General features: G+C 30.5%; 2 protein-coding genes across 2 annotated transcripts in view; both read right to left on the bottom strand.

The window, feature by feature from the left end:
- LOC105218402 (ras GTPase-activating protein raskol) overlaps positions 1 to 1,757 on the bottom strand; it is a 147,013-nt gene extending 145,256 nt beyond the window's left edge. The window contains exon 1 of the mRNA XM_011193964.3: positions 362 to 1,757. Within this exon, the coding sequence (XP_011192266.1) occupies positions 362 to 437 (76 nt within the window). The 5' untranslated portion in view covers positions 438 to 1,757. The remainder of the gene's footprint in view (positions 1 to 361) is intronic.
- Positions 1,758 to 8,554: 6,797 nt separating this feature from the next.
- Positions 8,555 to 12,876, bottom strand: LOC105218399 (putative uncharacterized protein DDB_G0280555). Its single transcript, XM_011193962.3, has 3 exons — positions 11,625 to 12,876; positions 11,260 to 11,419; positions 8,555 to 10,330 (listed from the first exon to the last, which is right to left on the bottom strand). The coding sequence occupies exons 1-3, from the start codon at positions 12,166 to 12,168 to the stop codon at positions 9,445 to 9,447; spliced, it is 1,590 nt and encodes a 529-aa protein (XP_011192264.1). The 5' UTR covers positions 12,169 to 12,876; the 3' UTR covers positions 8,555 to 9,444.
- Between the last annotated feature and the right edge of the window lie 301 nt (positions 12,877 to 13,177).

Below are 13,177 nucleotides of genomic sequence, written 5' to 3'. Positions count from 1 at the left end.
TTTCCCTCCAAAACAATAATTCCAAGCCTTAAAACCCCCGATTCCAATTAAAGAGGTTCATTATATCGATAGTTGACACTTTACAAAGAATCTTCAGGAAAGAAGCTTCTATATAATGAAACCCAATTTTAATTAAAACGAAGTCAGTTGATATTTCACGCAATTAAAGTTAACGCTTCAACAGCATCTTAGGAACGATTAACTTAAAACTAATGTTCAGAGATATTAAAAACTACTAAATAATTAAATTAAAAGCTTTCTTCTTAAGAAATTTTACAAACTTGTAAACATTAATATAAAATCATCTACGACTTTAAATTCTACTTAACTTTAGGTATCACAAAGTATTTCTGGTACTCACCACAAACATCCAACCAACCCTCTACCCGACTTGGATAATGTATAGCGCAAACGCGATTAAAAGAACGACGTCCCATCTTGTGACCGCAATGCCGCTCTCTTTCTCGTTGCAAATTTTGCACAATTTTCGTCCTGTCGCTCAACGCTGCCGCTTAGCATCCACACTTCACTTGAACCGTACAATTTTAGCTACCACACTCGATAAACACACATACACTTTCGTGTTTTCTCTCTCTCTCTCTCTCTCTCTCACTCTCTGTCTGTCTGCGCCACTTTTCACATCCACTTGTTCGCACATACACTACGTGTCCTTCTCGTCAACCACTCTTAACACGTTTTGTTTACTACGCGCACTTGTTATAGCACATAACTGGTTTTAGCTGAGCTTATTGGATTGCAAGGATATACTGGATACTTATGGTAGAATAGCTTTATTGCACTCAAGCCGCTCATACTCTTTACTTGCGATTTGTGAGAGGTTTGAAAACGGACATTTTTGTTGAATTAGATGTTGTGTGGTTGTGTTGTAGTGTTTTCGTGTTTGTGGATGCTGTATAAAGAGTATTTTGTTGTTTTATGAAAATCCTTTTGTTTTCGAATGCAACTGAGTTGTCATCATAGAGTGGTTGAGTTTTTGTTCTTTTCACTCCCTTCAGATGTTACGTTGTTGTTGTTTACTGACGTTTTCGCAACAGCTTATTTGGTTTATTTTATGCTGTTGAGTGTATTTATGGATTTTCCAATTCGCTGGCGGAAAATGCGATAATGTTGTATGTATAACATTAGCAAATTCGCATTAATCTTTGCTTTGTTTTGGTTTAAAAATAGCTGCTTGAGTTCAAATCAATTCACCGCAAGCATTTTAAGCGCAGATTTGATTTGTTTTCATTAAATTTGTTATTTTTATTATTTCTTTTTACTTTTTTGTGCATAAATTATTACACTTTTTATTGCTATTAACTTGTATACTATTTTGTATAATTTTTATAATTTAGCAAAAATGAGTTTAAAATTTTAATGCAGCTTTTTATTAATAAAACACACATTTATTTATAAAGCTCGATTTAGTGTAATTTCTTAATTGCTTATTTTTACACTCACTTCTTTAATTGAAATATTTTCTTTTTCTTTTTGTTTTATATATTTATAATTTCATAAACACAAATTTATTTATTTTTTTCAAACTTTAATTTCTATTTTCCATGGTTTTTATTTTAACCATTTATTTATTTTAGTTTAATCAACTAAATGCACAGTTCATTTCCATAAAAACACACAATATTTATTGTGACATTCATTTCTAATTTTTGGCATTATTTATTATTTGTATTAATTATTTTTCTTTAACCTCAAAAAATTCTTGTTTCTTCCATTTGAGTTATATTATTAGTATATTGTTTAGCATACATTTGCATATTTTATATACACGCAAAAGAAATTAGCACATTTATTTATAAAGCTCGATTTAGTGTAATTTCTTAATTGCTTATTTTTACACTCACTTCTTTAATTGAAATATTTTCTTTTTCTTTTTGTTTTATATATTTATAATTTCATAAACACAAATTTATTTATTTTTTTCAAACTTTAATTTCTATTTTCCATGGTTTTTATTTTAACCATTTATTTATTTTAGTTTAATCAACTAAATGCACAGTTCATTTCCATAAAAACACACAATATTTATTGTGACATTCATTTCTAATTTTTGGCATTATTTATTATTTGTATTAATTATTTTTCTTTAACCTCAAAAAATTCTTGTTTCTTCCATTTGAGTTATATTATTAGTATATTGTTTAGCATACATTTGCATATTTTATATACACGCAAAAGAAATTAGCATTGGCGCCATTGAACACGCTGTATATTTGTTAAAATTTGTTTAAAGCTTATTTTTTATTTTTTTGATTGCATTACTTTTGCTAACCACTTCTTTTTCGAAATTATTTTAGCTGCAAAAACAAAAAATATATATATTATTAATATATAAATTATAATACATATAATAAAAGAAAAAACACAAATATTATTGTAGAACAAAAAACTGCACACAACAACAATAACAATATACCGTTTTCGGTTATTTCAAGCACAGCAGTTTCATTTTAAAGCAAACAAAAACATCACCACTTTGAGTTTACTTTGTCTTGCTTACATCATCATTTTTATTGGTTCTTTTACAAGCTTTACAAATAGTTATTGTCGATCTCACATAAATACTTTATCAATAAATAAACATTGTTGGCATTAATTTCCAGTTTAATACAACTCTTTACAGCGTTCATAGCTGAGCACTAATTGTGCGATCACTTCTAGACGTTTTAGCAAACAACTTTGCTTGCTTGCCAAGCGCACAAAGCTGTGTGATTACACATTTTTCATGAAAAAAGATTAATTTTGAAATAATTGTGGCTTTGTATGTACATACTTACATACAACAAAAGTGCTTTGAAAAATTCAACGATTTGTGTCCAGCTGTCACAGATTGTGGTTCTGCGTTGAACGCATTTCAATGCCACTTGTTTATTAAATATTTAACCATCGATACCGTTTAATATTATATATACATATGTAAATATGTATTCTATGTATGTGCTAAAAACTACCGCGCCCCAACAGCTGACTAATACCAACTTTATGTGTATGCATTTTGTTCAATTTAATTTCAAAATACTTTTAAAAGTATTCAAAATTGTTAGAGCAGCCATATTTTTTTATAGAAATATTTTTTTCTCTTTATTTTATTTTGTATTAAATAATATAAAAAAATATTTTGATTATTTTCCAAAAAACACCCACTTACAGCAGTGGACTTTCGCGTAAAAAATAAATTAAATATGCTCGCACATGAAAGTGAAGCACTTTTAGCAAGTAAAGCGGGTTTTTCGTATTTTTTTTAAGATATTTTTATTTAGGCATGCAAATCTTTGTGGTTATTCCAAGAATTAGCAACACAAATCGATAACTATTAAAACAAAATGTATATAAAAATATTATAATAAATTGCGTGAAAATAAACACGAAATATTTTTAAAAGGCACTTGTTTTGTATTTTGAAGCTATCATTTGTATTTTTTTTTCGCACTTACTGTGTAAAAGAAATAATCGCGCACATCAACAACTTTTTACGTATAAAAATGAATTTATTTTATAAATTAAAATTATTTTATTAAATTATTTTTAAATGGATTTTCATCAATTTGTTTTTTTTTTGTTTTAATTTAATTTTTCAATTGAATGACAAATTTTAAATAAAATTGTAAATTATTTAGTTTATTTTAAAATAAATTTTGTTCAATTTATTTTTTTTTTTTATATATATTAACTGTATTTTTTAAAATGAACTTGTATTTAAAATTTTAAATTCTTTATCTTATATTTATATAAATTTATCTAAATTAGTAACCTTTAATGCTTTAATTTAATTTTTTTAAATGAGCTTGTATTTAAAATTATTTATATTTTATGATTTATTTATTTTATTTTAATTTACAAATTATCTTTAATTTAGAATTTTTAAATTTCGTTAATTTATTTTTAATTTTTTTTTATTTAATTTAGTTATACTTTGCATTTTATTTTATAAAATTATTCATTTTTTTTCCTATCGATTCAAGCTATGTAAGTTTTATTTAATTTTTAATAATATTTTATACTAGCTTCCAACAATTATTTCCAGTCCTAATTCACACTCTTTCTATCTGCACACTTTCTTTAACCACTTCTTTTTTGAAACAATATAATATTTATATATTTAGAAAAATATATTTTCGTTTTAATTCTTTAGAATAAACCACAAAAAATTACACTTTTCTTTTATATATTTCAAATCACTTATTTGTTTAGGTGTTAGCCTATTTGCACGCATATTTATTTCCGAAACATTAAAGTCTGTCATGCCGCTAAGCCTTGCACCCACATGCAGACAAAAATAAAAGAGTTTCTGATTTTTAATACAAAAAAGTGCACTTGTATTTATGTGTGTATGTATGAATAGCTTCAAAGCAGTACCTGCCGGTCTGTCTCACTTTGTTCATAATCCAACAGATAGAATTTTTCGCACATTATATTATCAGTACGCCAGCAGCTGTGTATCAGTCTGCAAAATTCGCACAAGTAAACATGCAAGTACACAAGTATGAATACATATTTCAACTTTATTTATTTTCTTTGATGATTTTGTATTGTTTTTATATTTTCGCTTTGCGGCTTCATTACTATCGCCTATAGTTATTGATTTTATTGCATATACATATGCATGCACGTATATTTTATTTTTATTTATACAGTATCTACATAAATACATATGTGCTTTTTCTATATAAATATGTTTGTACATATGGCAGTTGGATGTTGTCAACGGACTTTATCAACACCCGCATGCCAATTCGCCGCTTTATATACCAATAGCGTGAACACTTGTCAAAGCCGCTGCGACGTTTGACATACACAATTTCTGTTATGTACATACAAATTTATATTTACATATATATTTCCATTATACACAAATCATATGTATTTTCATATTACAATTAACAAACATTTTATTGCGTGCAGTTAAAAACTTTGTATTTGTGTTTACACATATGCTTTATAAGTTGAATTCCCACAGCTTCTTTTGCAAACAACATTCATTTACTAATAAGGCGCACTAAATTCTTAACACACTTCGTTACTCGAGTAAAATTAATAAGCACAACAACTGTATGGCAAAAAACAAAAACAAAACAAAAAAAACATTAAGCTAACATATGAACAACTCCGATATGCATACATATTTACATATTGTACATACAAACAAAAAATAATGTACGCTTGAATGTAAATAAATGTCAACTCTGAAGGGAGTAACGTACCGACAAGCTTACATATACACCGCTTTCGCTCGCTTGAGTGATGGCTTTGAACGAGACACAAGAATCTAATAAGCAAATAGTTTGTGCAAACATTTGTACATACACAAATTTCCACCTGTGTGTATAGAGGCAATTCGTCGGCTTGTTATTTACATATATACATACAAACATACATATGTACATACGTACATCATATGTACACATAGCATGCGCGTTTTTGTTGTTACATTATCGCCGTATTGTTATTGTAAGCGTACATTATTGTTATTGTTGTTGTTATTAAATATATTTCCACGAAATATACATATACACACTGCACTATTTATGCACATTTGTTATTGTTGTACGCTAAACTGCACTGGATGCTGCAAAATTTTGTTTCGTCACTTCCTACTCTTTCTAATATTTGCAGAAATTAAGTTGCGCTGTCGCTGCTTTGACAGCAACTCGGTACTTTTTAACTATGTATATTCCACAATATTCATCTATGCAGCTTCACATGCATACATACATTTCACTTCACATACATTTTGCCAACATTTTACTAGATTAAATGCTTACCAATAAGCGCTAAACGATTTGCAAGAACAAATTACGATTTATTAGCCACAAATTTCTTAAAATTATGTTTAAAATTATGCAAATTTCAAACTGCCTGAAAGCTAGTACTGCAGCAAGGAAACGCGATTTGTAACGACAAACGACCGAACGAACGCGTAACAACGATTTAACACACACAACGCACCGACATTTGCTCAGCAGCAGCACTTCATTTCATTTTCCAGTTAGAACTCTTTTTTCCACATATCCGCATCCGCGTTGGCACAATAAATTTTCAACTTCCGTATACTAATCGAATCCGCCAAAGACTGAAGAAAATACTTTTGTGGTGTGGAACACACGCGTATGTAAGAGACGTTTACCCGACGCACTAAATTTTCCAAACACACATGTTATTCGCCAACATCCAACTCGTCACTGAAACTCTCTGCATTGGCAAAGTGAATGGCAACCGTTGCGTTGGTGAAGTGGTGAAGTTACCACGAAATACAATCCAAATAAGCGCACACGGGCACACACACGCGTGTTTAGTAGGCGATGGTGGTGGTGGATTGTGTGGATGTTAAGAGTTTGTTTTGGGTGGCTGCAGCAGGAGTGTTGTGGCGACCGGTAACCGGTGAATCTGCGCGCGTAGTATAGCGCAAAAGCAAGTTGGAAATTAAAAAGGCGGTATTTGCTAAAATGCGTGGGTGGATACTGTTGAATATATGTGTAGCGTCTGCCTTTGTTGTTATTATTATATACATGTAATGCTGTTACTCACCAGCCTGCAGCTTTTGAGTGTGTGGTGAGTTACGTAGCCACATTTGTGTGTAATGTTGTGTTGTGTCGCTGCCGGATATGTAACGTTTGAATTTAAAATAGTGTTTATGCTGTTGATTACGTTAAAAGCTTTTAAGCTTTTGTAAGAAAGCTTTAGTAAGCGGAAAACATGTAAAGGAAATAGTACACAAATTGATTTGCTTTAATATTTAAAAACTTGATTGCATGCAAACATAATTGCGCAATCGTTTATTAAAGCTGTTATCGATTTATCGAAATAGTAACTGCCATACAGTAGCTAGAGCTGTTTATTAAGAAATTTAATTGTTTTATGAATTTTCTTTATTTTAAATTACACCAGCGGCATATTAGTCGGTTGAACTAACAAAACATTTAAATTTATGCCTGTGAGCTAATATTAACAGCGATAACTACAACAGCAAGGAATTCGTCAGGCAACACAGAAATAAAGAAAGAGAGGAAGTAGTGTAGTTGTGTGTTCATCTTCCAGCGTACAGCGGGCTTTACGCTCCAAATAAGCGTATATTTGGTAAATTTAAAATGATTTTGAGTTAATTCTGTTTAATTAATAGAAAATATTTACCTAAAAAGCGGATTTAGCGGCAGGAAATTACCGACCACACAAAAACTAATAGGCAATGCTTTCATTTGCGATTATTATTATCCGACATAAAGCACTATAATTGCATTAATGCAGTAAAGTCACCCTCACATAATGCGACGGCCAGAATGCAATGGCTGGATCGTGGAAAACCAAAGTCGATTGACTTAAATGCTAAATTTCCAAATATTGGCATCTGCAGAGGACATTTTCTCGATAACGCATAATGTTTCACTAGTTTGTTAATAATTTATTGCGAAACTAAAACAAATGCAATGTAATGGCAACAAAAACAGTGAAGGGAGCGCAGCAAACATTTGATATGCCCTCTGACGAGCCAATATGTCACAGATTAGTAGCAGCAACACCTCGTACAATAGCACAGATTTCCAAATTGAAAATAAAAGTTGGAAGGGTGACACGAAAGAAGAGAGTAGTGTTTGAAATACATATATTTTTATAGAATTATATATGCATACAACAACACTTTGTGCATCATTGTCAAGGGTGGGAAGCTGCATTTGTAACGCCTCAAGTTAATAATGATGTCGCGTGTGCTATGCCTGGAGTGTTGCTGTGCGCTGGCTGTTAGGGTGACGTACTGACTAACTCATGATGCACTAAATTTCACGCATAACCTGATATAAATGTTCCAAAACTTTTGTTGTTGGGTTTGCTCAAATATTTCATATTTCATATTGATTGTTTAATTCTTCGAATTCATGCTGTTTCTGCATTTGCAAGTTGTGCCATCTGTTTCGCGTGTCACGATTATTTTCAAATTAATATTTTTCTAGCTAAAAGAACTATTGAAATTTTGTGAGTAGAATAGTTGCTATTCAAATGAATATATAGCTCTTCTTAATTTTTTCTGAATTTATTTTGAACTCAATAAACATTGGTTAACAAACTTTAGTGTTGCATGGCTAAATAAATTGTTATAAAGTTCATTATTTAAATTTAAATGAAATGTGAATGGGAATGTTTTCTAAATACATAAATACAATTTGCAAATTTATATTTAATACAAATTTTTATGATTCCGTATTTTCGAAAATGCAGAATATTGTATGAATAATAGCTTAAATTACTAGTGCTTTATTTTTGGAGAAATATTAATAATTTTTATAGTATGTACAAATATTTTTAAAATAAAAAATTTAGTAACAAGCATTATTTTCTATTGAAACAAAAAGAAGATTTGTGTAAACAGAAACTTAACAAAAATAAAGTATTTAATATGCATTTTAAAAGTATAAGTTTTAGAAAATAATAGTTGTGTTTTAATAAAAATTAATTTTATTCATATATTTCTAATATTATTTTATTTTAATATCTTTTTTATACTACTTATTTAGTACAAAAAGTAGTGAAAACTACAATCTTTAAATACTATTACATTAAATTTTTGTTCAGTATATTAACGTGATTTGTTTGCTAATGCCAAAAATAATTGCTTAAAAATTTTGTGATATGTATGTACAACTATCTTGCAACAATTTGAAGTGCTTAAAACTAAACCAAATTAAAGAAGACACAATTCAGTACAACTTGGAGTCAGAACTCTGTAAAACTAGTATATAATTACAAAATGCATTTTTGAAATTATTATTTTTTAAGAAATGAGCTGTAAATATTAGTCTCTGTTTGATTGGAAGGAACATAGCACATGAGGTTGTATGAAAATCAAAATTAATTTCAATACATATTTCTAATTGTTTTTCACTACAATTGGTAGTAAAATTATTATTGCTAAATAAAATTAGAAAACGACAGTGGAAATATTTTATATTATATTAATAGATTGCATATAATATATTTAACAACACTGTAGACATTATGAATTCCTTATTTTATAATAATTTAGGATTTATTTTCTGATTATACCAACACTAAACCTAAATAACTTAATGCTATTATTGGATTTATGGCATTAAATAGTATTTCAACATAGCATACTACGCAAAAAAAAGTTGAATAGAAAAACAAAAAAAAAAAAAACTTGTTAAATTCTATATAACATTAACCACAAAAAAAATAACAAACTTGCTTCTCCAAATAATTATGAAACATGTTCCTTGCAAAGCGTATGGAATGTATAAAACATATCTGCCACCACAGTTATTGTATAAATTCTTATTTTTAAATAATTAATAAGACAAAATTAATTAATAAATCAAAAATATAGAAGCACTGCACGCTTTTAAGCTCAAGATTCAATTCAAATTAAACGACATAATTAACAACAACTAAAAATGCTTATACACTCCCTAAACTAAGTTACAAATTAATTTGTAAATCTAATTTTCTTATAATATCCTTCGCTTTATTGAGACTCGCCGGTCCATGCGTATTTGTTGTAGCCATCTTATACAGATCAGTCATATACTTCTCAATATTATCCATGGTGGCACCGTTCGGTTGCGATGGTATGGCCAAACCGGCGAGCGCATGCGCCAATTTTGCTTTCAATTTATCCAAATACAGCTCGAGTAAACGATTTTTTTCCGCCAATTCATCATTCTCGTTCGTCATTTTCTCCACACCGAATTTCATATTCTCCACATGTTTCTCCAATACAGCATTTTGTTGTTCCAAATCCGCCTTCGATTTGCGTAACGTACGTAATTCCATGTCGAAAACTTTATTATGTTCCAGAAATTCATTGGTGAATATTGGTATTTCGCCGGGTACGGCTGTTGTGGCTGCGTGTGCAGTTGCTGTATTAGTGTTGGTTGTGGTTGTGTTGCTTGTCGCATTGCTATTGTGATTACTGCTAGTTGTAGAGTTGTGATTGTTGTTGTTGTTGTTTGTGTGTGATGTATTGTTTTTGTTTGTTTGGCTACTATGTGTATCGCCTGCAGTGGGTGGTGTTGGTGTACGCTTACGTCGTAGCTTAGTCTCCAACGTTGTTGTTGCGGGTGGTGGCAATGTTGTCGGTGAATTATCCTTCTCCGAACTACGGCGTGATTTATCTTTATTGGCGGCGGTGTTGGTATTGGATTCCTTATTAGGCGACTTTATGTTGCCTACAGACTGTGATTTCTCCTTTAGAACTGTCTTGCCAGCTTCGCCGAGACTTTTGCGTAATTGCTTGTCTTTGGCTAGCTCACAAGCCAATACATCGGGACGCTCTTTGAGGAATGTGTGCAATTCGGCGAGGTAGCTGGAAATGGAAAATATTGAATTAATATAAATATATATTCTCTCTTGTATGAAATTGAGGTTATGTTGTTGTAGAGTCAATTGAAAATTCCTTTTAATTACAGTTTTTATTCTTTTAAGAATATTTATACGTTACGTAAAGTGTTCATACACGTACATATGTCAGTATAGCAAATAGTATGTATGTGTATTACATATAATCCACTGTGTTCCAACATTTATGAAACACAATCAGCGCTTAGCAGTAATTAATACTATTCATATATTCATTTCATTCGATTTGTAAAAGAACCTGCCTACAATACATTTTCAATCACTTGAACAACTCATCAGTGCCATAAATCACTGCTAGTCAGCACTAGTATTTGCCCTAATTCCCAACTACATTCAATTAAACTTGTTTAACTTGTTGTTAACGGCCATTTCTGGTATATTATTGCAATTTTACATACATACCTAACAGTTATAAGTGTACATATATAGTTTATTTACATGCAGGTAAGACTTTTGATAGATACATACTTTGTAAAAATGCCTAACCGTACGTTTCCATAAAGGTATATATGTATGTATGTACATATGTTTGCGCATACACTCTGCCATACAGAATTACACATGGTCATATGTGAAGATTAGCATTCGTATGACGAATTATGGCACGAAAATCAATGCATAGCACATTTTAAATACAAAATTGTTAACAATATGATTTCGGACTGCCTTAATATCAGCTGTGACCATTTTTCAATATACATATGTACGTGATAATATTACATATGAATATTAAGTAACAAACTCCTACAATATAAATAATAAATGTTTATGTGTGTGTAAATGCGAGCAGTCAATTAAAAAGAATTTGTAAATTTTGTGATAAGTTGCTGCTCGTTTTCATATTTTATATGAACCAGCCTTAATTAGACCACTCACCGTTGTTTATCAATCTCAGCTGCCTTCATATATGGCGCCTTTTTGTCTTCTGACATCTTTTGCCACTCTTCGCCGATAATTTTTGTATGCTCAATTGCTGTTTTGGAGGGCAGTTCCTTACGTAGCAGCTCGCGCCGATCATTCATGTAACGTACATAACCTAACAAGAGCAAAAAAAAAAAAAAATACTGTTAAATAACATGCTTTTGGTTTATGTATATGTATGTTAATAGAAATCGCAACAAATATGTATGTAATTTTAAATATTTATTACTGATGTTAAGCTGTACAACGCATACCTGTCGATTAAAAACTATTGTTTTCACACGATTGCTGTTGGCACACATATATAAATACATACTCACCAGTCAAGGGCATCTTTGGCGCACCGGCCACCTTAATTTTACGTCGTTTCAAACGGAATGACTGGTCTTCATCAGCTGTCGCTGCGCCTACACTATTACGTTTACGGCTAGCTTTTTGCAATGTGTTTATTTGATGTGTACCCACAGCATCTTCACCATCCGACAATGATATAATCGGTATATGTTCATCCAGCTGTGTAACCATTGCTGGCGTATGTGTTGATAACAACTTTGCCGTTTGTTGTTGGCATTTCTCATCGGTTTTAGTGTAATCTGTTGCTGTTGTAGACTTTAAAGGCAACTCTTCTATGTCCATATCAATATCCTTGTTAGCATTAGACTCAGTTGATATTGTTAAATTTGTTGTAGTTGTATTGTTATCCTTTGTTCTAGTTTCCGCTGTTGCGGTAACAGCAACAGAATTATTAGCAGCGCTGCTACCAGTCAAGCTACTATTGCCGCTGCTTTCTGCCAACGACGCCGCTGTTAACGTTTCGTTCATTTGTTTTTTGCTACCCTCTGCCGTTGTTTCAATAATTTCCATAACTTGTTAATTTAATTAGGAAGTTTACTAACACCACGCTACCAAGTAGGTCTTTTGTTTTATTTTTTTTAAATATTTATTATTTAATAAATCACCAGCACTATTTTAGTTATATGCAAAGCAAAACAATTATTGCTAACGAACTTTCTTGCACGAATTCAGCTCAACATATGAAAAGTATGAAAACGCCGCTGTGCTGGGTATGTTTAGCTAGTCACATACATAAAGTCGCATGCTATACGCAGTGTTGCAACACAAAGTCCACTTAAAACTTATTCATATAAAATATTTATACTGTAGTATTAAACAGTTTTAAAAAATGTCACTTTATTTCAATGTAGACTAATCAAACAGTGTTAATTTATGTAGTATTTCACAAAAATATCTGTTCACTTTTTCATTCATGTTTTCAAAATATATTTGACTACTTTTACTTTTAACTATTCAAAGCAACCCTCTTTTTATTTGACAACCATAAATTTATCACCGTCCTTTTTCGTAAATCATCCTTTAATAGGTGTTTGAAATAACGTTTAACGGCTAGTTATCATTTATTATTCAAACAAAAGTTAATTATATTGACTTTTGCTATTGTTAATTTACTTTACACTTGTTTTATGTCGAAGCAAAATCGTTGGATTTCCATTTATTGATTGAAATAACACATGAAATCGATTTGAAGAAACTTATTTACGTTATTTGCTATGCCTTACATTCGCACAGCTGTTCAGTTGTGTTCAGTGCATTATTTCATTTATCAGCTGTGCGGTATGTTCAACTCTACCGAAAATAATGGCCGGAATGTATTCGCTGTAATAATAAATAAAATTGTTTTTTACTATTTATAATAACCCCAAAATCTTTTAATACATTTCAAATGCTATAAAATGAGTTTCTAATTTGTATTTATCTACCATAACTACGAAATTAATTAGCCGGTATTCAGGTATTTGCACATATATATTTCTTTATTATTCGTTTGCACTGCTTTCTTGACAATAGTTGGCAA

This window comes from Zeugodacus cucurbitae, chromosome 5 (genome assembly GCF_028554725.1).
Source record: "Zeugodacus cucurbitae isolate PBARC_wt_2022May chromosome 5, idZeuCucr1.2, whole genome shotgun sequence".
In the NCBI taxonomy this organism is placed as follows: Eukaryota; Metazoa; Arthropoda; class Insecta; order Diptera; family Tephritidae; genus Zeugodacus; species Zeugodacus cucurbitae.
Note: the sequence above shows the minus strand (reverse complement) of the source record. Positions and strands in the feature narration are given on the sequence as shown.